The sequence below is a fragment of the Amblyomma mixtum genome, chromosome 1, assembly GCF_055824585.1.
Source record: "Amblyomma mixtum isolate Tamu chromosome 1, ASM5582458v1, whole genome shotgun sequence".
NCBI classification, from domain to species: domain Eukaryota; kingdom Metazoa; phylum Arthropoda; class Arachnida; order Ixodida; family Ixodidae; genus Amblyomma; species Amblyomma mixtum.
In genome coordinates this window covers 14,709,676-14,732,526 of record NC_143012.1, presented here as the reverse complement: position 1 = coordinate 14,732,526, position 22,851 = coordinate 14,709,676, and the positions used below count along the sequence as shown (strand labels likewise).

The 22,851-nt window shown below is 49.4% G+C and overlaps 1 protein-coding gene and 1 long non-coding RNA gene across 13 annotated transcripts in view; both read left to right on the top strand.

Annotated features, from left to right (window-relative positions):
- The first annotated feature begins 397 nt into the window (after window positions 1-397).
- LOC149365530 (uncharacterized) lies at window positions 398-2,303 on the top strand. Its single transcript, XR_016292189.1, has 2 exons — window positions 398-825; window positions 1,658-2,303. It is a non-coding gene; the product is annotated as an uncharacterized LOC149365530 (long non-coding RNA).
- A 4,194-nt stretch (window positions 2,304-6,497) lies between these two features.
- The window catches only part of LOC149365529 (uncharacterized), a 28,578-nt gene continuing 12,224 nt past the window's right edge, over window positions 6,498-22,851 (top strand). For 2 of the 12 annotated variants that reach the window (XM_089543611.1, XM_089543619.1), the window contains exons 1-3: window positions 6,502-6,846; window positions 16,577-16,691; window positions 19,301-19,457. In XM_089543611.1, the coding sequence (XP_089399737.1) occupies window positions 6,802-6,846; window positions 16,577-16,691; window positions 19,301-19,457 (317 nt within the window). In that variant the 5' untranslated portion in view covers window positions 6,502-6,801. Of the gene's footprint in view, window positions 6,847-10,472; window positions 10,616-12,902; window positions 13,048-16,576; window positions 16,692-19,300; window positions 19,458-22,347; window positions 22,465-22,851 lie in introns of those variants that run through there. The other 10 variants (XM_089543579.1, XM_089543553.1, XM_089543561.1 and 7 more) reach the window with 10 other exon arrangements.

The window sequence follows — 22,851 nt, the reverse complement described above, 5'->3', positions numbered from 1 at the left end:
CACTGCTAAACCTGTCCGGTCATGGCACCCTTCATGGTCATCAGGGGGAGACGCCCGGTATACTCAAGATGGGCATTGGTCAAACCATAGCCAATTTTTTTTTTCTGGAGCCTGGGCCGGCTTGCACCTCTCTCGGTTTAGAGAAAATGTAAGGGGCATGCTAATTCACTTTGGCGGTGGACACCTCAAGTGCACCACGAACGCCGACTAAAAGCTTCGTAACAGTTTGCGTACATGGGGCACTTGAGGCTTTTACTAACAAGGAACTAGCTATGTGACTTTCCTGTTCTCTTAAAGGAGAAAGGTTTTATATCGCGAATGATATTAGATAGCGTTTTGAGAAAAGGAAAGGCGCATAGTTACTTGGCTTCTTGGCGTCTGTAACGAGTGCGTTCAGGCAATACCTCCTAGAAAGACTTCAGGCCTGCGCGCTCCCAAATGTCACGTGACCAACGTCATTTCCGGTAGGCGATCGCCTCTTCGAGAGTCGGGAGGCGCGCGCGCACGAAACGAACCGACGAACCCCGCAGTCGGCGCGCGCGGACCAGCGGCAGGAAGCCTGCCGTTGCGTGCATCGTTCTGGCGTTGTTCTGTGTTTCTGCACTGGGTGCGCGTTCCTGCGCATGATCGGCGCGCGTGGTGGTTGTCAAGGAGTGAAGTGCGGCTATCAGCATGCCTTACAAGTGCTGTGTGCCGAAATGCCGGGGAAACTACGACGAAGACTCGAAAATTCAAGTCTTCTGATTTCCGAAGGACGATGCCCAGCGGAACAACTGGCTGCGTGCAATACCACGCATGGACTACCAAGTTACCGCTTCTTCAAGGGTAAGAACTGCTTTAATTAGCTTGTTGTGTACCTTCATGCCCGCTTTTACGCTGCGCAAAGTTCATTGTCAGTGCGAGCATATTGAGCGTTAGGCCTAGAATCCGTTGTTCCGCATAGAAGGACGAGGCGACTCTCAGAATGCTTCCTACGGCTGACAAGCGAAATTCTTTCGTGTTCATATTAAGTCGAGAGCCTTTAATGCCTCATACTGTCGTTAGCAGACGCGTCGGCATGAGTGTCGACAGACGCGTCGGCAGGAATTTCGACAGACGCGTCGGCAGGAATTTCGACAGACGCGTCGGCAGGAATTTCGACAGACGCGTCGGCAGGAATTTCGACAGACGCGTCGGCAGGAATTTCGACAGACGCGTCGGCAGCCGTGTCGACAGACGCGTCGGCAGGAATTTCGACAGACGCGTCGGCGGGAATTTCGACAGACGCGTCAGCAGGACTGTCGACAGACGCGTCGGCAGGACTGTCGACAGACGCGTCGGCAGCAATGTCGACAGACGCGTCGGCAGGAATGTCGACAGACGCGTCGGCAGCCGTGTCGACAGACGCGTGCACGTTAAAGAACCCTAGATGGTCGAAATTATCCGGAGTCCTCCACTACGGCGTCTCTCATGGCCTGAGCTGCTTTGGGACGTTAAACACCAAATACCATGTGTTTTCTGCGAAAAGTGTTCGTTCAGCCTGTGCTTGCATCAGGAAAGAATCTGCCAATACCAAAAAAAAAAAAAAACTACCTTGAGCACGTATACATAATTAAGGTCCTTTCGGAGACACTGTGATATCTTTTTGTGGTACAGTCCCCTGTTTTCGTTTTTGCAGGTCTGTGCGCTGCACTTCCGTGAGAGCTTTATTAAAAAAAAGAAACAGTCTATCATGACCCAAGGACTGGAAAGGTTATCGAGACCACTTTGCCGGTGCCACGACTGGACCCTAGCGCTGTGCCTTCAATATTCAAAGACTGCCCATTGTACCTGTCCACACCACAGTGTTCCAAAACAAGAGAGGAGCATGTGCTTGTTTGTATGTGGAGTGTTTATTGCTTTGATTTGTTCTCGCAGTGCCATATTATGGGAAGTAACCAAGTTCCTCATTCTAGTCGATTGCAATTGTTTTTCATCATATATGTTTTGTGCTTAACCGTATGTTGCTAAAAGTTTTGTGTTATTTTGGACTGAGAACCATGACTGCCTTCGTTTCCTTGATGTTTGTTGCAGTGACCTGTTCTAGTGTATGTGACATGGTCTAAGTCTTAAGTGTGATCATGAGTACAATTTATGTTTTCATATTTAAAGGGTATGGTTGTTTTAAAAATCTGTGGTTACTACCTGGCAGTTCAATTTTGTTACCTTGATGCTTCATTAGTTCCGTTTACTGTATGTATATTATATTGTCTTACATTTATTTATAGCGCCTTTGCATGCCCATGACCAATAAACCGAAATTTGTCTTTTGGTTGACGACTAAATTTTGCCTCATTCTTGGATATTCAGCAAACAATAAACTCCCCATGGGAGCAGTAATTGTAGAACGCTGCAATAGGCACCGTTACACAGTTTTGCATGAAGGTGACGATCTAGTTGCTGTTGCCTCCATCATCCCGAATTCACGTGACGCACGCCGCTGAAGCCGAAGCCAGCGAAGCGAAACAACTGCACTGCAGAATTCTCGCGTTTTTTATCAGTTATTCACTCACCTAGAGTAGTTTGTCAATCTTAATTCTCTAAAAAGTGCACTGCAGCTGACCAGGCCCCTAGTTATTTCACAGCAGGCTCTTCCTTTCTTTATAAATGAGCGCACGCCTATCTTTTTGTACGCTTGTAAAGCGGTCGCACTCGCGCTTAATACAGCGGTCGATAGAGAGGGACTAAACCATCCTAAAAAAGCGACACCAAGCGCGGCGGAGGAAGCGAGCGACGCGGCCATCCGCCTACTGGATGTGACGTCACTCGCGCAGCGCGCAGGCCTCAAGTCTTTCTAGGAGGTATTGGTTCAGGACACTGGATAGGCGGCGCGCTTGGCCTGCCACCCTGGCAGGTGGCAGTTGGTTGATCGCGAGAGTCTGCTCACCCAATGAACGCTGCGGCCTATAGCTGCAGTGCCGCGTGGCTGCCCCAATGCTGTCAGCGCTCACGGAGACAGCCCATATCCCTCTCTCTCTCACCACCCCACCAACCTCAAAGCGCGGCTCGGGCATCCATTGACCCAAGGAGCCAGTTATGCGCACTTACTTTTCTTAAAATCATCATAGTCTAAAACGTGAACGCCAACGTCAATGAACGCAATAAACGCCTACGGCCTATTCCTTCAGTGCCACGTTTCAGCCACAACGTTGTCAATGCCAACGCATGCAGCGCATATGCGGCGGTAGTGACACATGTAACATTGTAGCGCATGGTAACCTACCAAAAAGTCACCCTCCTCTCTCGAAACGACTGGCACTAACCCACCCCGCACAAGTCCCTCTCTAAAGCAGAGCAGGTTGCTTGGCAGCAACTTCAAACGGAACAAAGAATGATAAGAATACTCGGTATGTGGCTGCAAGGTAGCAGGAAATGCAGCCACACACTCAGCCTGCTACGCAAAGCGGCGGAGCAAGTAGGCCGAATTATAGAGTAGCCAGCAAAAGGCATGGCATGAAGGAAGAAGACACAATCAGACTGGTGAACAGCCTGATAGTCAGTCGAATAACATACTCACTACCATACCACGTAACCATCAAAGCTGAGAGAGAGCAAGCAGAAGCTATCCTTCGCAAAGCGTACAAGATAGCCTTACATCTACCAAGGAACACGTCCAACGAGAAGCTAATGCAACTAGGGCTAAACAACACTTTTGAAGAGCTGAGTGAATGCCAAATAAAGGCACAACTTCGAAGACTCAGCGACACAAGAACCGGACGAGCACTTCTTACTAGGTTGGGTCGGGAGACGGAGAACCATCACAACAACAGGGCAAACATACCAGACGCACTAAGAAGAAACATAAGCGTACAACCCATCCCCCGCAACATGGACCCAAACCTCCATGCCAGCAGGAGGAGAGCCAGGTCAGAATACTATGAAAAAACAATAGGGCACAGGGACAGCACGGTATACACCGACGCTTCCCCGTACTATGGTGAACGAGGAAATAAAATGGTGGCGGTAGTCGTCAACCACCAGGGAGAACACATAACGAGCCTCACGGCCAGGGCATCAAATGTAGCAGAGGCGGAGGAGATAGCGATAACCCTAGCAATGAGGGAGAAGGATAGAAAGGGGAGACCCTTGAATATCTTAACAGACTCACAAGAAGCGTGTCGAAACTACACAAAAGGAAGGGTAGGCAAAACGACACTCAGGATCCTCAGCGAGGGGACACCCTCGGGGAGGAGAGAGAAACATAACATAATTTGGATACCAGGCCACGCGGGGGTCTGGGGCAACGAAAGGGCGGACGAACTAGCTCGAGGGCTTACTATCCGATCTGGGGGGTCACAAGCCCCGGAGGAGCTCTGGACTAGCCTAGGGGCTGGGTACTCTGAAACACTAAGTTTATACAGAGGGCTAAGATACAAATACCCCCCACCACACAAAGAGCTAAGCAAGGAAGAAGCCGCAAAATGGCGGAAGCTACAGACAGGCTCCTTCCCCAACTTATATATACTAAGCAAGATGTTCCCGACACAATACCGCGCCACATGCCCTTGGTGCGAAGCGAGGCCAACACTATACCACATAACATGGGAATGCGACAGAAACATATCGTTCCACAAACACGACACACCAAGTGCGGAGCAATGGGAGAGCCGGCTCACCAGCTGCGAGCTAGAGGCCCAAAGGGCACTCATAGCACACGCAAGCGAGGTGGCCAGACTCAGTGGAGCCCTGGACTAGGGAACCACCCATGGCTAAGGAGGCAACCTCAAGACTTGAAGAGAAGACTTGAAGAAGACCTCCACCGCAGGCTAAATCTTAGAAATCAATAAAGTTTCTACTCACTCACTCACTCAATCCCAAATCCTTACGTCTAGTCCCTGATACATCCCGCGGAATACAGTTCTCTCTACACTTTCTGCAGTCATGAGGGACGCCGTAGAGAAGGGCTCCGGAAATTTCCACCACTTGCCGTTAAAAAACCCCAGGCGATCTAAATTTCCTGAGCCCTTCACTACGGCGACCCTCATGGCCTGAGTCATTGTGGGACGTTAAACCCTCATAAATCAAACCATACCATTCTAATGCAAACCTCGATTCATCCTATTCGAGTGCTTCCAAGTCTAAAACCGTAGTCAATGGGAGGCTGCGTTGCTAAGCCCTGACCCGGAAGTAGTACAATTTCGGGTAGTGGGTTGAGCCCTGGAGGCTGCAATGAAGAATGGACTTAAGCCACCTAGCGCTGTCGAGAGGGCCCACAATCTGTCTAAACCTTATCCCTAACCCCTGCCCTCTGTCTTATGACAAATAAAAGTTTGTTCGTCCTCCGCCTGATTTGCAGCACGAAGTCCACATTATTTTTGATGCTTACATGTACGGCCAAACCGAATCGTCGGTATGGCATAATCCTGGCATAATTTCGGTGTAGGCGAAATTCTAGATGCCCGTGTACTTTGCGGTGTCAGCGCATGTTAAAGTTCCCCAGGCCGCAATTTCCGGAGCCCTTCAGTACGTCGTCCCTTTTAAGCTGAGCCGCTTCGGGATGCTAAACCCCCATAGACCATAAACCAGACCAAACAAACACCAATACTGTATCGGAGCGCCTCGCACTGGAGGAAGCCGCCATTACTTGGATGTGTTTTTGCGACGCGCGATTCTTTCAGTCTTTCACATCACTTTCAACTCTTCTCTTTCTGCACGTGGCAGCGATTGTGGCTGAGCTCGCGCTAGTGTGCAGGCCCGTGCAATTTCCATGTTTCCTTCAGTTACAACAACGACACTCTCAAAGGTGAAGCCTAAGCGCCTTCAAATTCTTTTTATTAAATATAACCTTTTCGTATTGGAATGTACACCCCTTTTTGAACGGCTCTCCTGTGCGTACCACATTCGAGTAAGAAATATGGCAGCCAAAGGATTGGCCGGTCCAAATTATTCTTGACAGCCCCTGCATCCCTGGTCCCGCGTTAGGCCAGCGCTGTCGCTTCGGCGGACGCGGTTGTTGCGACGCGCGTCTGTTCTTTCAACCTTTCACAATTTCAACTCTCCTTCTGTACACGTGGCAGCGATTGTGGCTCAGATTGAGCCAGTGGGCAGGCCCGCGCACTTTTCTTCTTCAGTCGGCCGCAGCAGTGGCTCAGTGGTTGTAGCGCTCGGCTGCTGACCCTAAATACGCGGGTTCGATCCCGGCCGCGGCGATCGAAATTCGTTGTAGGCGAAATTTTAGAGGCCCGTGTATTGTGTGATGTCAGTGCAGGTTAATAAAGAGCCCCAGGTGGTCGAAATTTCCGTAGCCCTTCACTACATCGTCTCTCATAGCCTGAGTGACGTTGGGACGTTAAATCCCCATAAGCTCATTTGTTTCTCTTTATTCGCAACAACAATGTCCACCTGGAGGTCCTTAACGTGCACTGATGCCCCAAAGCACACGGACGCCTCTTGCGTTTCTCCACGGGCCGCTGCGGCCGCGTTAGGCAACGGGTACTTCGGCTCACTAGCCGAGCGCCTAACCATGCGGCTTGCCAGGCATCAGAGCTCCAGATGCCGGTTGGACATGTTCAAATGTGTTCTAGGTGGCGTTGGATGTTCACAGAGTGCGCGCGCTGGACGTGGCTGCACCATAGTGGCTGCACCTTTAGGCACGTGCTGTTGCCTCCCATGCCTTGATTCGGCAACACTGGGCCGTCTCCGCCAATGACGGGCTGAAGCGTGGACAACAGTAGGATTCGCTCTGCCATAAAGGTGGACGCTGGCCTCGCTTCGTTAGTTTTGGGGCGAGTGTTCAACCGCCGTGGATATGTGGTATCATTCTGCGGGGTAGACGGCGCCAGTATGAATGTGCCTGCAGAAGAATTCCTCGTTAACCAGCTGCCCGTGGTGAGTACCTGCCACTTGGCTTGGTATTTTTGGCGTTCGGCTACCGAGTCCAGCTTGCGGAAATGAACCACAACTCCAGCGGCTGCGTTTCTATCGAGTGAAGTTGTAAAAGCCCTTGACCTATGCTTTGTAAGCGAACGCGGTCGAACAGCCGTAGGTGGCCGCCTTCGTATTTTTGGCGTTCGGCTCCTGAGTCTAGCCTTGCGGAAACAAACCACAGCTCCAGCGGCTGCGTTTCTATCGAGTGAAATTGTAAAATCCCCTGACCTATGCTTTGTGATCGAACGCGGTCGAACAGCCGCAGTTGGCCGCCTTGGTATTTTTGGCGTTCGGCTCCTCGGTCCAGGATTGTGGAAACGAACCACAACTCCAGCGGCTCCGTTTCTATCGAGTGAAATTGTAAAAGCCCCTGAGCTATGCTTTGTAAGCGAACGCGGTCGAACAGCCGCACGTGGCCGCCTTCGTATTTTTGGCGTTCGGCTACCGAGTCCAGCTTGCGGAAACAAACCACAGCTCCAGCGGCTGCGTTTCTATCGAGTGAAATTGTAAAAGCCCCTGAGCTATGGTTTGTAAGCGAACGCGGTCGAACAGCCGCGGGTTGCAGGCTTGGTATTTTTGGCGTTCGGCTCCTGCGTCCAGGCATGCGGAACCAAATCACAACTCCAGCGGCTGTGTTTCTATCGAGGGAAATTGGAAAAAGCCTTTCACCTATGCTTTGTAAGCGAACGGGGTCGAACCGCAGGTGGCCGGCTTGGTATTTTTGGCGTTCGGCTGCTGAGTTCAGGCTTGCGGAAACAAACCACAACTTCAGCGGCTGCGTTTCTATCGAGTGAAATTGTAAAAGCCCTTGAGGTATGCTTTGTAAGCGAACGTGGTCGAACAGCCGCAGGTGGCCGGCTTGGTGTTTTTGGCGTTCGGCTCTTGGGTCCAGGATTGCGGAAACGAACCACAACTCCAGCGGCAAATTGTAAAAGGCCCTGCCGTATGCTTTGTAAGCGAACGCGGTCAAACAGCCGCAGGTGGCCGCCTTGGTATTCTTGGCGTCCGGCTCCTCGGTCTGCGGAAACCAACTCCAGCCGCTGCGTTGCTATCGAGTCAAATTGTAAAAGCCCCTGACCTATGCTTTGTGATCGAACGCGGTCGAACAGCCGCAGTTGGCCGCCTTGGTATTTTTGGCGTCCGGCTCCTCGGTCTGCGGAAACCAACTCCAGCCGCTGCGTTGCTATCGAGTCAAATTGTAAAAGCCCCTGACCTATGCTTTGTGATCGAACGCGGTCGAACAGCCGCAGTTGGCCGCCTTGGTATTCTTGGCGTCCGGCTTCTCGGTCTCCGGAAATCAACTCCAGCCGCTGCGTTGCTATCGAGTCAAATTGTAAAAGCCCCTGACCTATGCTTTGTGATCGAACGCGGTCGAACAGCCGCAGTTGGCCGCCTTGGTATTTTTGGCGTCCGGCTCCTCGGTCTGCGGAAACCAACTCCAGCCGCTGCGTTGCTATCGAGTCAAATTGTAAAAGCCCCTGACCTATGCTTTGTGATCGAACGCGGTCGAACAGCCGCAGTTGGCCGCCTTGGTATTCTTGGCGTCCGGCTCCTCGGTCTGCGGAAACCAACTCCAGCCGCTGCGTTGCTATCGAGTCAAATTTTAAAAGCCCCTGACCTATGCTTTGTGATCGAACGCGGTCGAACAGCCGCAGTTGGCCGCCTTGGTATTTTTGGCGTTCGGCTCCTCGGTCCAGGATTGCGGAAACGAACCACAACTCCAGCGGCAAATTGTAAAAGCCCTTGGCCTATCCTTTGTGAGCGAACGCGGTCGAACAGCCGCAGGTGGCCGCCTTGGTATTTTTAGCGTTCGGCTCTTCGGTCCAGGATTGCGTAAAGGAACCACAACTCCAGGGTAGAATTGCAAAAGCCCCTGACCTACGCTTTGTAAGCGAACGCGTTCGAACAGCCGCAGGTGGCCGGCTTGGTATTTTTAGCGTTCGGCTCCTCGGTCCAGGATTGCGTAAAGGAACCACAACTCCAGCGGAGAATTGTAAAAGCCCCTGACCTACGCTTTGTGCGCGAACGCGGTCGAACAGCCGCAGGTGGCCGCCTTGGTATTCTTGGCGTTCGGCTCCTCGGTCCAGGATTGTGGAAACGAACCACAACTCCAGCGGCAAATTGTAAAAGCCCTTGACCTATCCTTTGTGAGCGAACGCGGTCGAACAGCTGCAGGTGGCCGCCTTGGTATTCTTGGCGTTCGGCTCCTCGGTCCAGGATTGCGGAAACGAACCACAACTCCAGCGGCAAATTGTAAAAGCCCTTGACCTATCCTTTTTGTGCGAACGCGGTCGAACAGCCGCAGGTGGCCGGCTTGGTATTTTTGGCGTTCGGCTCCTCGGTCCAGGATTGCGGAAACAAACCACAAATCCAGCGGCAAATCGTAAAAGCTCCTGCTTTATGCTTTGTGAGCGAACGCGGTCGAACAGGCGCAGGGGGCCGCCTTGGTATTCTTGGCGTTCGGCCCCTCGGTCCAGGCTTGTGGAAACGAACCACAAATCCAGCGGCTGCGCTTCTGTCGAGTCAAATTGTAAAAGCCTCTGAGCTATGCTTTGTAAGTGAGCGCCGTCGAACAGCCGCAGGTGGCCTGCTTGGTATTTTTGGCGTTCGGCTCCTGAGTCCAGGCTTGCGGAAACAGAACTCTGGCGGCGTTTCGATGGAGGCGAAACGCAAGAGGCGCCTGTGTGCTATGTGATGTCAGTGCACGTTAAAGATTCCGAGGTGGTTTAAATTATTCTGGAGATTTCCACTACGGCACCTCTTTCTTCTCTCACTCCTATTCCTTCCTTCCCTTACGGCGCGGTTCAGGTGTCCGCCGAAATTTGATCGAGAGATACTGCGCCATTTCCTTTCCTCAAAAAAAAAAAAACCAATTTACCAATTTACTTACTCTGGCGGCAGCGTTTATATGAAGCCAAATTGTAAAAAATAAAGCCCATGAGCTATGCCTTGTAAACGAACGCGGTCGAACAGCCGCAGGTGGTCGGCTCGTATTTTTGGCGTTCGGCTGCTGAGTTCAGGCTTGCGGTAACGAACCACAACTCCAGCGGCTGCGTTTCAATGGTCAACTGTAAAAAACGCCTGTGAGCTATGCTTTGTAAGCAAACGCGATCGAACAGCCGCAGGTGGTTTGGTTTTATGGTGGTTTAACGTCACAAAGCGACTGAGACTATACGAGGGCCGCCGTAGTGACGGGCTCCGGAAATTTCGACCACCTAGGGTTCTTCAACGCGCATTATCGCACAGTACACGGGCCTCTATCTAGCATTTCGCCGCCATCGATATTCTACCACCGCGGTCGCGATCGAAACCGCGTCTTTCGGGTCAGCACACCACAACCCCTGAGCCACCGCGGAGGGGGGGGGGGGGGGGGGGTGTTGGCCTAGTGTCTTGGGAGGTTATGGCGAGAGCGGAGAAATGAGATAGAAGGCGTCCACCGACAGAATGGGGCGCTATACCTATACGGCTAAACCAAATCGGCGCGCTCAGCCGGTGATCCTGGCTCTGTTTTGATTGCACAGTGCAAAACCATCACCTTGGCAGCGCAGGTTCCGGCGTGATCTTTGCGGCGTCTCTCCTCGTTGCAGGTTGGCTTCGAGAAGAGACGTGTTTCCTCTGCGTCGAGGACCGATCTGCCAAGAGCACCAAAATTGAAACTACGCCGTCAAGCCGTAGCGTGAAAGCAGGTGCCACCGTTCCATCGAATGAGGTGACCACCGCCCTTGACCCGGTAAGTTCGATTGTGCCGTTAGGTGAGATAATTGGGTGCATGTTTTGGACAGCTCACGCAATCTCATGCGAGGCTATATACAGAGCACGGCAAGAACTAGCTCGAGAGACAGAACTCTGGGAGCTCTTTCAAGAGACTCGAGTGCCCTCGGACACTCTTGAGGAGCAGAAAGACAGAGTCGAATAACTTTCATCCCTTGTTCACTCTGTTGGTGCGTACATGAAGACAAATGAAATATGGCGTCATCTAGGGCGAGGTTGCCTGTTTCCTAAACTCTCATTGAAGAGACGTTGTCCATCTACAGGGCCCGTTCTTGTACGCCGGCGCACATTCCAATGTAAGAGCAATAATTACTTCGATCATTGTGTGACCCCCTCCCCAACTACTGGAGCAATAAGCCGCCGGCGTACTGAGGAGTCAGTTACGCGTCTTTACTTGCCTTAAAATAAGGAGCCAGTTACGCGTCTTCACTTTCCTCAAAATAAACTGAGTCTAAAACCGATTCTGTTGGTATTGAGAAAAGGAAAGGCGCATAACCGCCTCAGTTTCTAGGCGGACGCCACCGCGGCTCGACTGAGGTGTCCACTGAAACAGGGAGTCAGTTGCACTTGTTTCCGCATTTATACATATGAATCGCTAAGTGCCCCCTGAATGTTTTTGCTACCCATTCCACTTTCAGTTTACGGCGATAGCAGATTCCTGAGTTGGGCGGCGTTCTATAATTATCTTACGGAAAAAAACGGATATTACTAGAGAGTTTTAGTATTGCGGGCTTTGCGTAATTGCGTGCATAGCGGAATAGCGGGTCCCGAGTGCGCATGCGCAGAACGCTAACGGGGAAATAGCGTTAGCGTACTCACGCAATTTTCAGAATTTAGCGTTGCGGCAGTTGCGGCTTTTGCGCTTTTAGCGTGGAAACATGGCGGCGTCCTTTCAAGCGACAGCCGCCCGCTTCAGCAGCTCTTGCGATTCCGGTCGGCATGTTTACCGGCAACTACTGGTGTTTTTGCTTTTCGCTATGACTTGCCTTGCTTCGACGATAAAGTTTAAGCTGCAATTCAGCCCTGTTTTTAAGATACGCTCTCGATTCTGGAGCGCGCAAGCCTAATGGAACCTCCAGCTGCACTGCTACCGTCTGCAATGGCCCGAAACGCAGCAGAAACCTAGCAAAAACGTCTGGAACGAGACAAAAATAGATTTGGAGGTTTTTCGCGGTGTTTTATGGACTTGAATTATGTAAAGAGAGTTTATATTAAATTTTTCTCAAGTTTTTGAACATTAGACGTCATGTGATGGCAAATTTTATTGCTCCAACGGCTTGTAGTTAACATTGCCTTTACTAGATGGCGCCACTATTTTACGTTTTCATTTCATTTTATTTCAATTTCGGGGTCATTTAGCAGACGAAAATGAACGCTGCACTAATAATTCGTTTAAAAAACTTGGAAATATTATACTTTGGCAAGTTAGCGGCAATGCCAACCATTTTAGAAGGACCGTTGGCATCCATGTCAAGCAGATGGCGTTTAGCGTTTCCAAAGCGCTATACTAAAACTCTCTGAGGGGATAAGTTGCTTGCGGCACGCTAACGTAATTTCCCTTAGGTCCGCTATCACGCTAACGCTATACTAAAACTCTCTACTGTCTCTCTCAGGGGATACCCTCGGTGCCTTGAGGAAAGGGATGAAAGAGGAGATGAAAGAAGCAAGACAAAAAGGTGACATGGTGGCACCTAACATCGTATACACAGCTAATCCCATGCAGGAAGGCAATGATATTCACAGTTCATTTCAAGGAAGGTGAACCAGAACGTTAGAAGATACTTTTCAGCTACAGGCATGGCTTGTGCGGCACTGTAATACCAGTGTTGGCGGACATCAGAAAAGAGGCGAATCTTCTTAGCTGCCTTGCGCCCCTTCGCAAAAATTGCACTTCGTGGGCGAGCGCGAAACAACGCCAACCACTACTCGTCATTCAATGACGAATAGTCGGATGATCACCTGCGGAGATGGTGAGCACTATACGAGTAAGGGCCACGTGACAACCACGTTATCTGTCCATGATGTGACGTCCTCCGTCAATCTCCGACGCGCGTGCAAGAACTGTGCTTCTCTTTACCAATGTGTTTGGGCGGGCGATGGCGTTACATTACGTAGCTTAGAACCTGCAGGTGGAAGAACAGGCACAGGATGCAACAATGTTCGCTACTGTACAGGTCGGTCTCTTAGGTCGTTGCGACAGCCTCATAAACTGCTGTAACAGACGCCACTTCTCTCGTTTTATGTAGACCCCCCTCCCCATCCTCAACCTTCTTCTGCAGTCAGAAGAAGCCAGAGCTTGCCTCCACCGCGCGACCGCAGCTTGAAAGTAGGCGGTGCCAGAGACGACGCCCCATCACGCAGCCGCGGTGCTTCAGCGACCTACTTAGCGAGGTAGGCAATGGTATGCAATTCGGTCAAGAACCGGAGCCAGTGTGTGTCAGCCTAATTCTGTCTGCGTCATGGTCGGGACGAAATGCAAACCCATTGATAGACATGACAGTTTGGTTTGCTTTGGTTAATGGAGTTTAACGTCCCAAAGCGACTCAGGCTATGAGAGATGCCGTAGTGAAGGGCTGCGCAAATTTCGACCACCTAGGGTTCTTTAACGTGCACTTACATTCGCACAGTAAACGGGCCTCTAGAATTTCGCTACCATCGAAATTCGACCGCCGCGGCCGGTATCGAACCCGCTGGCGTATCAGTGTCCTGCCCACCGCTGTGGCTCAGTGGCTACAGACACTGGCTCCTTTAGTGCAGTGTAGTACCGCGCCTGCAACGTCGCGCCGCATCCCAATTTGTCCCGATTGTCCGCCTGTTCCGCTGAGGTACCGCTTGATGGCACGGGACTCTCACCTCATGCCGGGAGCCTTAATTTTTTAGCATATTACTTTTGATAAATATTGTAATGATGGTAGTTATCATAACTGACCTCAGCCGCTTTCTCATGCTTGAGAAGGCTGAGCTCTTTATTTTAGGTCGTTGGGTGCCTCGACATCCTTGCGCAGCCAAGGATAGCTGCCTAGGTTACCCAACCCTCTTTTAAGCTTTTATTAGTAGCCATTTGAAAAATTTCTCTTCTATGTATTCACTAAGTAGTACTAACGTCTTAGGTCCTCTACACCACCGATGATTTCTCACATCTCTATACAAATCAGCTCAGGAATTTTTAATACATACCTTGCGCTTGGCGCATGATGGCCTTAGTCGCCTATGTGCCTTAAACACAACACACACACATAATTGCTCACAGTACTTCCGTCTATAGAGAAAAGGTATAAGGTATCTTAAGTTGGTAAATGGCTTGTTAGAGAGCAGTTTGGCGTCGGGGAAACGAGGCAGCGCGAAGCTATAACCCTATTTGGGAAAATGAACCAGAGAGGGTCACGTGGGACAAACCGCCGCTTGTGCCAGCACTGACGTACTCAGGGAAGCACTGCTACAGACCGACTGTGCAGTTTCAATGTTAGCAAGAAGGCAAAATGGCACTGCACAGCTTGGGACGACTGAAATCTCAGAGTTAGCGTTCGTCAGCTTCGTGGAACCGGCATCTCGCAATGGCATACTGTTAATGGTGAGTGGCACATGGATGCACCTCTTTTGTCGGCTGTGCTTAGCAATTCGCAGTCGCGTGTTGTAAATGAAAGACGCATTCCAGGTACCTTTATTAGTTCGTACAATCGGCGCTTTCTTGCTCCATTGTTTTTTTCTTTTTAGGCTTGAAGGGCGGATGGGTAATGTCGTGACGTGGTTTTTGGGATCTCTAGTGTCGCGCTGCTAGCTTCCATTCCAGCCTGAGCGCTCTCCGTAGCTCCCCATGTTTTTTGTAAGCACTGTGACACCGACCCTTTTTATGGCGTCACTACTGGCAACCAACACTTTGTCCGCTCGACCTTCTCCCCCAGTCGTGGGCAAGTCTGCACTTTCCTATGGGCCACATGCACTACTCTGCGTGACAACTGTCCTGGATACATTACTGTGGAAGCGAATCATATCCCCCGCAACACCATCTATACCGCGCCTTGGTCTTTGCAAAGCAACTTCATACCATATTCATCGTACCGTTATTTGAAGGGATTATCAGCACAATCTTCAGCTTGGTCGCAGTCACCCCAACACTTGCTAGTCAGTCAGTGCGCGGACCTTCGAGGGATTGGAGCCATTTTCCTGTGCATATTGTTGCATCTTTGCAGTAACCTCTTCTGCCCTTTTCCACCAGTCATTGCCTGTGTTTTGCTTCATGGCTTCATGTGATTTTCCTCTAGGAGTACTCGTGATTTTAACCCCTTGAAGATTATACACGGAATCCCAGCTATCTTGGACCAAGGTTTATCAAAAAACTAAGCGTTCTTCAGAACTGAAATCGCGTGGATGTTGTTGAGGTTTATCTAAAGTTACAGTACCATTTTTTCGGTTCTCCTATTTGAATAATTAGTCGAGATAAATAAATTAACTTTTTAAATATAGCTTGAAACGTTCAGGCGTCAATAGGAAAGTTGTGGAGCTCCACAAATAACGTCTAACCCAGGCACTTCCAACGAGGTAGACTTAGCGTGGCCGTTTTTATTCGGGAAAAACGAAAGCCCGCGGAGTTTAAAAAATACCACGTGACAGAGCGCTCCGTGCGCCCGGATGCGCCGCGATTACAGCGCTCTCATTCGTGCTTTGTAAGAAACATCACCCGCTTCGGCCCTTTCGTGCTGCCCAAGACAGGGCTTCGCGATGTGCTTGGTTCCAAGATAAGCGCCAGTGGGTTCGGGCGGGAGTTGAAAGAAAGCGCGGCTTCCGTTTCTGAGGGCAATAACTGCACACTCACGTTAGCAGAATGCATGCGGAAGAACGATGACAATCTCAAAAGTTTGAATTTGGGAGCAAGATCCCAACAAGCCAGATAACGTCGTGTGAATTACGCTGAAAAACAGGAGCCGCGCTTTCATTCCATTGCCGCCCGTACCCACTGGCGCTTATCTTGGAACCAAGCACATCGTGAAGCCCTGTCTTGGGCAGCACGAAAGGGCCGAAGCGGGTGATGTTTCTTACAAAGCACGGATGAGAGCGCTGTAATCGCGGCGCATCCGGGCGCACGGAGCGCGCTGTCACGTGGTATTTTTAAACTCCGCGTGCTTTCGTTTTTCCCGAATAAAAACGGCCACGCTAAGTCTGGATGGAAGTTCCTGGGTTGGACGATACTTGCGGAGCTCCACAACCTTCCTATTGACGCCTGAACGTTTCAAGCTATATTTAAAAAGTTAATTTATTTATCTCGACTAATTATTCAAATAGGAAGAGCGAAAAAATGGTACTGTAACTTTAGATAAACCTCAATAACATCCACGCGATTTCAGTTCTGAAGAACGCTTAGTTTTTTTATAAATATTGGTCCAGGTTAGCTGGGACACGCTGTATGCTTATAGTTGTATTTCGTTGTCGCTGGAGTATCTTACACTTATCATTTTCATTAGTGTATTCTTGATTGAAATATTTGCCCTTTTCTGCTTGATAAAGGCAAGTATTTCAATCAGGAAAAAAGAATTAATGAAATACTGAAATATTTGCCTTTTTCTGTTTGTTGCCGCGGCGGACACTTTTCGATTGGGGCGAAATGCTAGAGGACCATGTGCTGTGTATTGTCAGTGCACGCTAAAGAACTTCAGGTGGTCAAAATTTCCGGAGCCCTTCACTACGGCGTCCCTCATAGCCCGAGTCGCTTTGGGAGGTTAAACCCCCTAAACCATAAACCATTTTAGGTTGTTAAATTTTGTTTTGAGCCCACTGACGTTGCTCGATTTATTTCTATTCTATTACTGTGTTCTTGATTGAAATATCTCCCATTTTCTGCTTTTTATATTTTGTTTTGAGCCCAGTCTGCTCCACAGTGCTTCGGTGATTGAGGGTGTGGGAAATAAAAGAAACTAAATTGCAGGAGGCGGCGGCAAGAGTGAAGATCAGCAGCACCCTGACGACAGCGCCCTCGGTGAAGACCGAACATGAAAGCAGGTGGCGCTGGTCACATCCGCCCGCCAGCCGCCAGCTCGACTGTAAGTTGCCACTTTTTGACCCTTCGGGCTCTGGCGTTGTTTGCAAAAAAATATTACGCGGATTGGCCGACACCTTTGTGTCCTCTCTCCTGGTCAGACATAAAGGGAGCTCTGCTTGCTTTAGCAACTGTGCTAACTGTAACTGCGAATTCTCCTGAGAACCCCTTTCCGGCATATTTATTTTCGCGTGGACCCTGCTAAGACACTTCATGCGCAGAATTGTCGAAGCACTTACTGGGTGGTCGTCTCAGTGGTGTTCTTGAAATTGGTGGAGTCGGTACGATGTATAGTATCAGGCGAAATGACGTAACGAAAAAGTTGCTCAGAAAAGCGGTGATCTACGCAGAATGAGAACTGACTTCCTTGTGATGGCTTGTGTGATTTGAGAAACGACAGGGAAGTAGTTTAGACCTGTGGTACGAAGGCCAATGAAAGAAAGTTGAAGTATGCCTCGAAGACCAACATTTCCGGAAATGCCTAGCACAATCTCGGAGGGCCTGTAGATGGTACTAGCCACACATTGGTGTATGCTAAGGGTTTCCGCTATTGAACTTGCCTAAGAACAACTCTAGTTTGGGCTAGTTGGTTCATGATTCAGGAGAAAAACGGCGCAAAAAAAACGTGGACAAAAGAGAGACAAACACGACAGGACCAGCGCCAACTTGCAACTGAATTTTATTTCGCTCCAAACCCGTCTTTATGCAAGCCAACATGCCGTAACATCCGTGTAATCACGCACACGCAGTAGAATAGATCACTGAAATAATCTAACACATGAAGCACGATAGCAACCACGTAACATACTATCATGACTATCCGAAAAAAACAACAAATGTAAAGGAAACAAGCAACTCTTACACACCGAAAACGATACAAACGCATGAGTGATACGAGATGAACATCAAAAAACGTGGAAAAAAGGTGGAGAATGAATGCGTTAAGACCAAAATAGTGTCAAAGGTAAAAAAAGGGGGGTGAAGTGGATGATGAGTGCAAAGCCTTAAAAACGAAACTAATAACCAGCAGCCATATGAATGATAACCGATGACCAACGAGAAACACAAAAAAGGATGAACGTGGAGCTCCGACCAAATTCAGCGTCAAAGGTAAAAAAGAGAACATAAATCCGCGCAAACAACCGCCCATCATCAAGTTATCGTCACGTCAAGTTGCGGGCTCAGCTACATTGGCCAAACCGGTCGATGTATTAATGAGCGCGCCAGCGAGCACTGCCGGAATCTACGCAATAACGAAGGAAGCTTCTTAGTGGATCACTGCGAAGCCTGCAGGGATTGCCGTCAGGAGTTCGAGAAAACTATTTTTTTTAAGGAGTGGAAAGGATAGATTTGAGAGAGAGGTGGTCGAAACCTTTTACACCAGGAAAGAAGGGAGCAGATGTGTCTGTCACCAAGCAACGAGGCGTACACTTTTCTAAAAAATTTTATGAAGGTTGTTCGTTTTGTTTTGTTGTGCACGCTCTTCCCTTTGGCATGGGGTGCAATTTTTGAGGATTTATGTTCTCGTTAACCAAGCTAAGCCTGGCCATCTTTTTTACATTTGACACTACTTTGGTCTTAACGCTTTATTCTTCAGCTTTCTTGCACGTTTCTTGTTGGTCATCTCGTATCACTCATGCGTTTGTATCGTTTTCGGTGTTTAAGAGTTGCTTGGTCATGACTGTTTAGTGTTGTAGAGCTGTTTGTTTTACATTTGTTGAGTTTTTTTCGGATAGGCATGATAGCATGTTACGTGGTTGCTATCGTACTTGATGTGTTAGATTCTTTCAGTGGTCTATTCTGCACGTGTGCGTGATTGGATGTTACGGCGTGTTGGCTTAAAACCGGGTTTGGCGCGAAATAAAATTCAGTTGCAAGTAGGCGCTAGTCCTGTCGTGTTTGTCTGTCTTTTGTCCACGTTTTTTTTTTTTTTTGGCGCCGTTCTGCTCCTGGAACTTGCCTACTTTTTCGCCCTCTTCTGAATTTCGAGCTACTACGTGTTATCAGTACTTCTGTGGTATGGGGCCTTTGGAACGCATCAGCCCATGCCCAAATTTGGAAGCCCTGCCGTATCCATAGCTAGCAGAGGCGAGTACAAAGGCGCACAGCTTAGTAACTACACGGCCGTTTCGAAGGAGCTCCAACATCGGTTCGTGGTTGGTATCCCGATCCTCTGTCGTCGGTTCAACGAGAACCGAATCAATGCGTCCTTACAAGCTCTGCGTTCTGCTTGAAAAGTAGCCGTTGTGGTAGTTGTCTGCATAATTATTTTAATTAGCGCCTGACTCAACACGTTGACCATAGCGAAAGAGTGCGATGTGCAACTTTTAAACGGTTTGAAACGGTTTGCACAGAGGATAAAAAAAGCCAAAAACTGATTGATATTGAATCACCCATCTTTATTCCCGCTAAACCCCAAACACACACACTCGCACTCGTAAGCACCTCTCAATCGAGTGCACGGTGGAGAGGGACAGCTTGCTTGGGTGTGCGTCCGTGTGCATTTGCGTGTGCCCACCTGTGCTTGTGTATGCATGTGTGTGTGTGTGATAGAGGGGGGCTTCCGCAGGGCAGTTAGTTCGCTCCCCTGACCTGGAGGATCTGCTCTTCTAGGTCTCGGCTGGCCAGCAGTGCTCCGCACTCGTCGCTCATTCAGAAGCGAAGCGACGAGCAGCGGACCAGCGCCGCAGCACGACACCGGGCCGCAGCCGGGAGGTAGCCGGAAAGCAGGTGGCGCCATCAACGTTGCACTTCACAGGCGCACAGTCAGGTAGGCTGTACTGCCCTGCCGGGGTGAAATGCGATCCGATGACGGTGTTTCAATCCGTCTTTGATAGGCAGCGGGTACTAACAGGCACGTTTTTCTTCCCCGATGTGCAGTAGAAAGTTTGAATACCTCTGCTTTGTAATGTGACCTATGTCACACTTGATGTTTCTCACCCAGTACCGTTAGTAATTTTAAAAGCACGCTTTTTCAGCTAAGTGAAAGTATGCGCTTTGTGCGTATGGTATAGTATTGTTATCAGTGGCGTGCATCAGAATACACCTTAGGCCTCTTAACCAGCAGGCAAGTTGCTACCTAATAGTAGATTTTTTCTACTGCAATGCTAGAGGCCTCAAATAATGTGATTTGCAAATCACTGCAAGTGATATCTATATCAGTTTTTAAGTTTACGAAATTGTGGTGCTCCTCGCCGCTGCGGCTCAAGGAATGTTGGATCCACTCACGGGCGATGCAGAAAATGCTCTCATAGGTAGAACATACAGCCACGCCTTCGAGCGCGCTTCACACTATGGCGCGGGTGTCACGTACTTCTTTCGCAGTGCCGGGTGGGAGCGCTGAGCGAGGAGAGAGCGCGCCGTTGAGTGACCAGCGCTTGTGTGCGTGGCTACTACCTAGCCGAGCCTTTTGTAGCGAGAGCTACACTACGCTACCCAGTCGAGCATTTCGCCGTGAGCTTCGGAGGCCGATAGTGCGCATACTGCGCATGCGCGGCAATCTGAGAAGGGCAGATGGCGCGCGGCGCATGCTGTCACAGCTTGGCCGCCGCCGCTGCCGCGTGTGGGTTAGTGTGGATAAACTGCGTATGTGCGACTGTGTGGATTAAAGCAGAGGTGATACAACATGCGTAGCCAACATGCAGTAACCTGCGTAACTGTAGCTCTTGCTACGTATATCCTCGCAGAGCTGAGATAAGCCGCTGCCAATGTTTGGATTCAACAGTGTGCGGGCCCAGAATCTCTTGCGCTGCAGCGGCGACGAGAGTTGCGTTTTCGAAAAAGAAGAAATTGACTTTACGGCCAGCTACAAACCTTTGCATAAATGAGCGGCGTTGCTGTAATAGTTACAAAGTTAACTATTGTGTGTTTTTTAACATTCCTGATATTTCGTCACCATCAGACTGACTGCGCCCACTGCAAGGCGAATGCCTCTCTCGTATGCCTCCAAGTAACCCTGTCATGTGTAACCATGCCCGGCTTATCACCGCAAACTTCTTAATCTCATCCTCCTGTGTAACTTTCTCCCTCCCCTGCTACGCTTGGCTTCTCTTGGAATTCACTCCGTTACCCGCGGTTATCTTGAGTTCACATTATATGCCCGATTCATTTCTTCCTCTTGGTTTCGACTAGGTTGTCATTGCCCCGCGTTTGTTCCCTCACCCACTCTGCTCTCTTCCTTCCTCTCTCTTAATGTTATACTGAACATTTTCCCTTATATTGCTCGTCGCGTTGCCTTCGTTCAAGTTGAGCACATTTCATTAGCCTCATATTCTTGCCCCATTGTTCCCTACCGGTAACGTACAGCTATTAGCCTATATACTTTTTTCTTTGATACATTTATAAACTGCCAGTCGTCATCTGAGAATACCAGCCAAATACGCTGCACCCCATTCTTATCCTTCTAGATATTTCATTCTCGTTGTTCGATCTGCGGTCACTACCTGCCCTAAGACGTATCATATCCCATTACCACTTCCTGCGCCTCTCTAGTCACTGCTGTTGCCTTCTGACACTGTTGAACATTACTTAGTTTCCTGCATATTAATTTTTAGACCCACCGTTCCCATTAGCAAAACTCTTGCTTGGGCTAGTTTGTTCACGCTTGAAGATGTAATGAAAAAGGTGCGATGGACGACGACAGAAGTAGAACACAAACGACTGTACCAGCTCCTGTCGAAGTCATTGATTATGCTTTTTAACTCATACCGAGAGTGACTTAAGAAGGTAATGTCATTGGCGAACCGCATATTACTAAAGTACCGCCCATTAATCGTTATAGCTTAATGTTCCCAAGACAGATCTCAGAACACCTCATGTAAACAGGCGATGAACAGTATTACCCCAACAAAAATGTTCTATAGACTTCTTATGGACTCTATAAAAATGTTCTATAGACTCTTTATAGACTCTATTGTCTTGGTTTGGTTTATGGGGTTTAACGTCCCAAAGCACTCAGGCTTTGAGAGACGCCGTAGTGAAGGGCTCCGGAAATTTCGACCCCCTGGGGTTCTTTAACGTGCACTGACATCGCACAGTACACGGGCCTCTAGAATTTTTCCTCCAAAGAAATTCAGCCGCCGCGGCCGGGATCGAACCCGCGTCTTTTGGGTCAGCAGCCGAGCACCCTAACCACTGAGCCACCGGGGCGGCTCTATTGTCTTCCTATAGTATTTATTTTTGTCTATTCATATTCTATAGACTGTCTATAGACAAGTCTACAACATTTCTATTGCCTATAGACTGTTCTCTACAATTTATTTATAGATAGTCTATAGACAGTGAAAACAGAAGTCTGTGGACAGTCTACACACTGTCTAAGAAATAAGGGTCAAGAGATACCCAACTGTTCCCAATCCATGTCTCAATACCAAATGTAAACTGGCGGAGAATAGCACTGGAGAGATTGTATCTCCCCGTCTGGCAACATTCCTTACTTAAATTTGATTTCTGTGTTCACGGAGGATTGTGGTGGCTGTGCAGGCGTTTTGGACACCTTCCAATATTTAGCCTGATATTTAACAGGTCAGCTGCATGGCTCTCGCTCTGAGCGAACAGTCTTGGTGGACACGTTTCAGTCACTCGTGCTGCAGACAGAGTACAAGTACACATTTGTTTCCTGTCTTTATTGCTGCACTATACGAGGCATACTCTCGTTCCAGCTTGGCGCGGCAGGCTCGAGCACGGACTTGCGTTTCCACCTCCTTCCGTGGAAAAAGCGTGCGCTGCTTACAGGATACACGTCCACCCCCCCAACTCCTTTCGGCCGCTGCGTGAAAGTAAGTGGACTTAATGACGAACTCCCATACATTTGGGCGGGTGCCCCAATAAGACCCGGTTAGCCTGGTTTTGACCTTCGTCGCCCACTACTTTTTCCACCAGAAAGAGTGAGAGACGTTAATAAATAGAGGAGAGGTCGGCCTGGTTTGCTAGAAAAGCACTATACCCTCACTATTACAGTGGAAGTCGAGGGTCCTGTTCTGCTGCCACAAAAATGTCTGCAATTGTTTCCCCAGCCGTCCTAATTGTTTTTCGTCCCACACGTGCCCTCATCCTTTTCTGTGGTTACGATACGCAGGGCGATTTCAAACAACGGCTGTTCGTTAGATCAGATTTTTTTTACCCGAAAGGCGTGGATTCGATCCAGATCGCATTCCAGTGTGCGA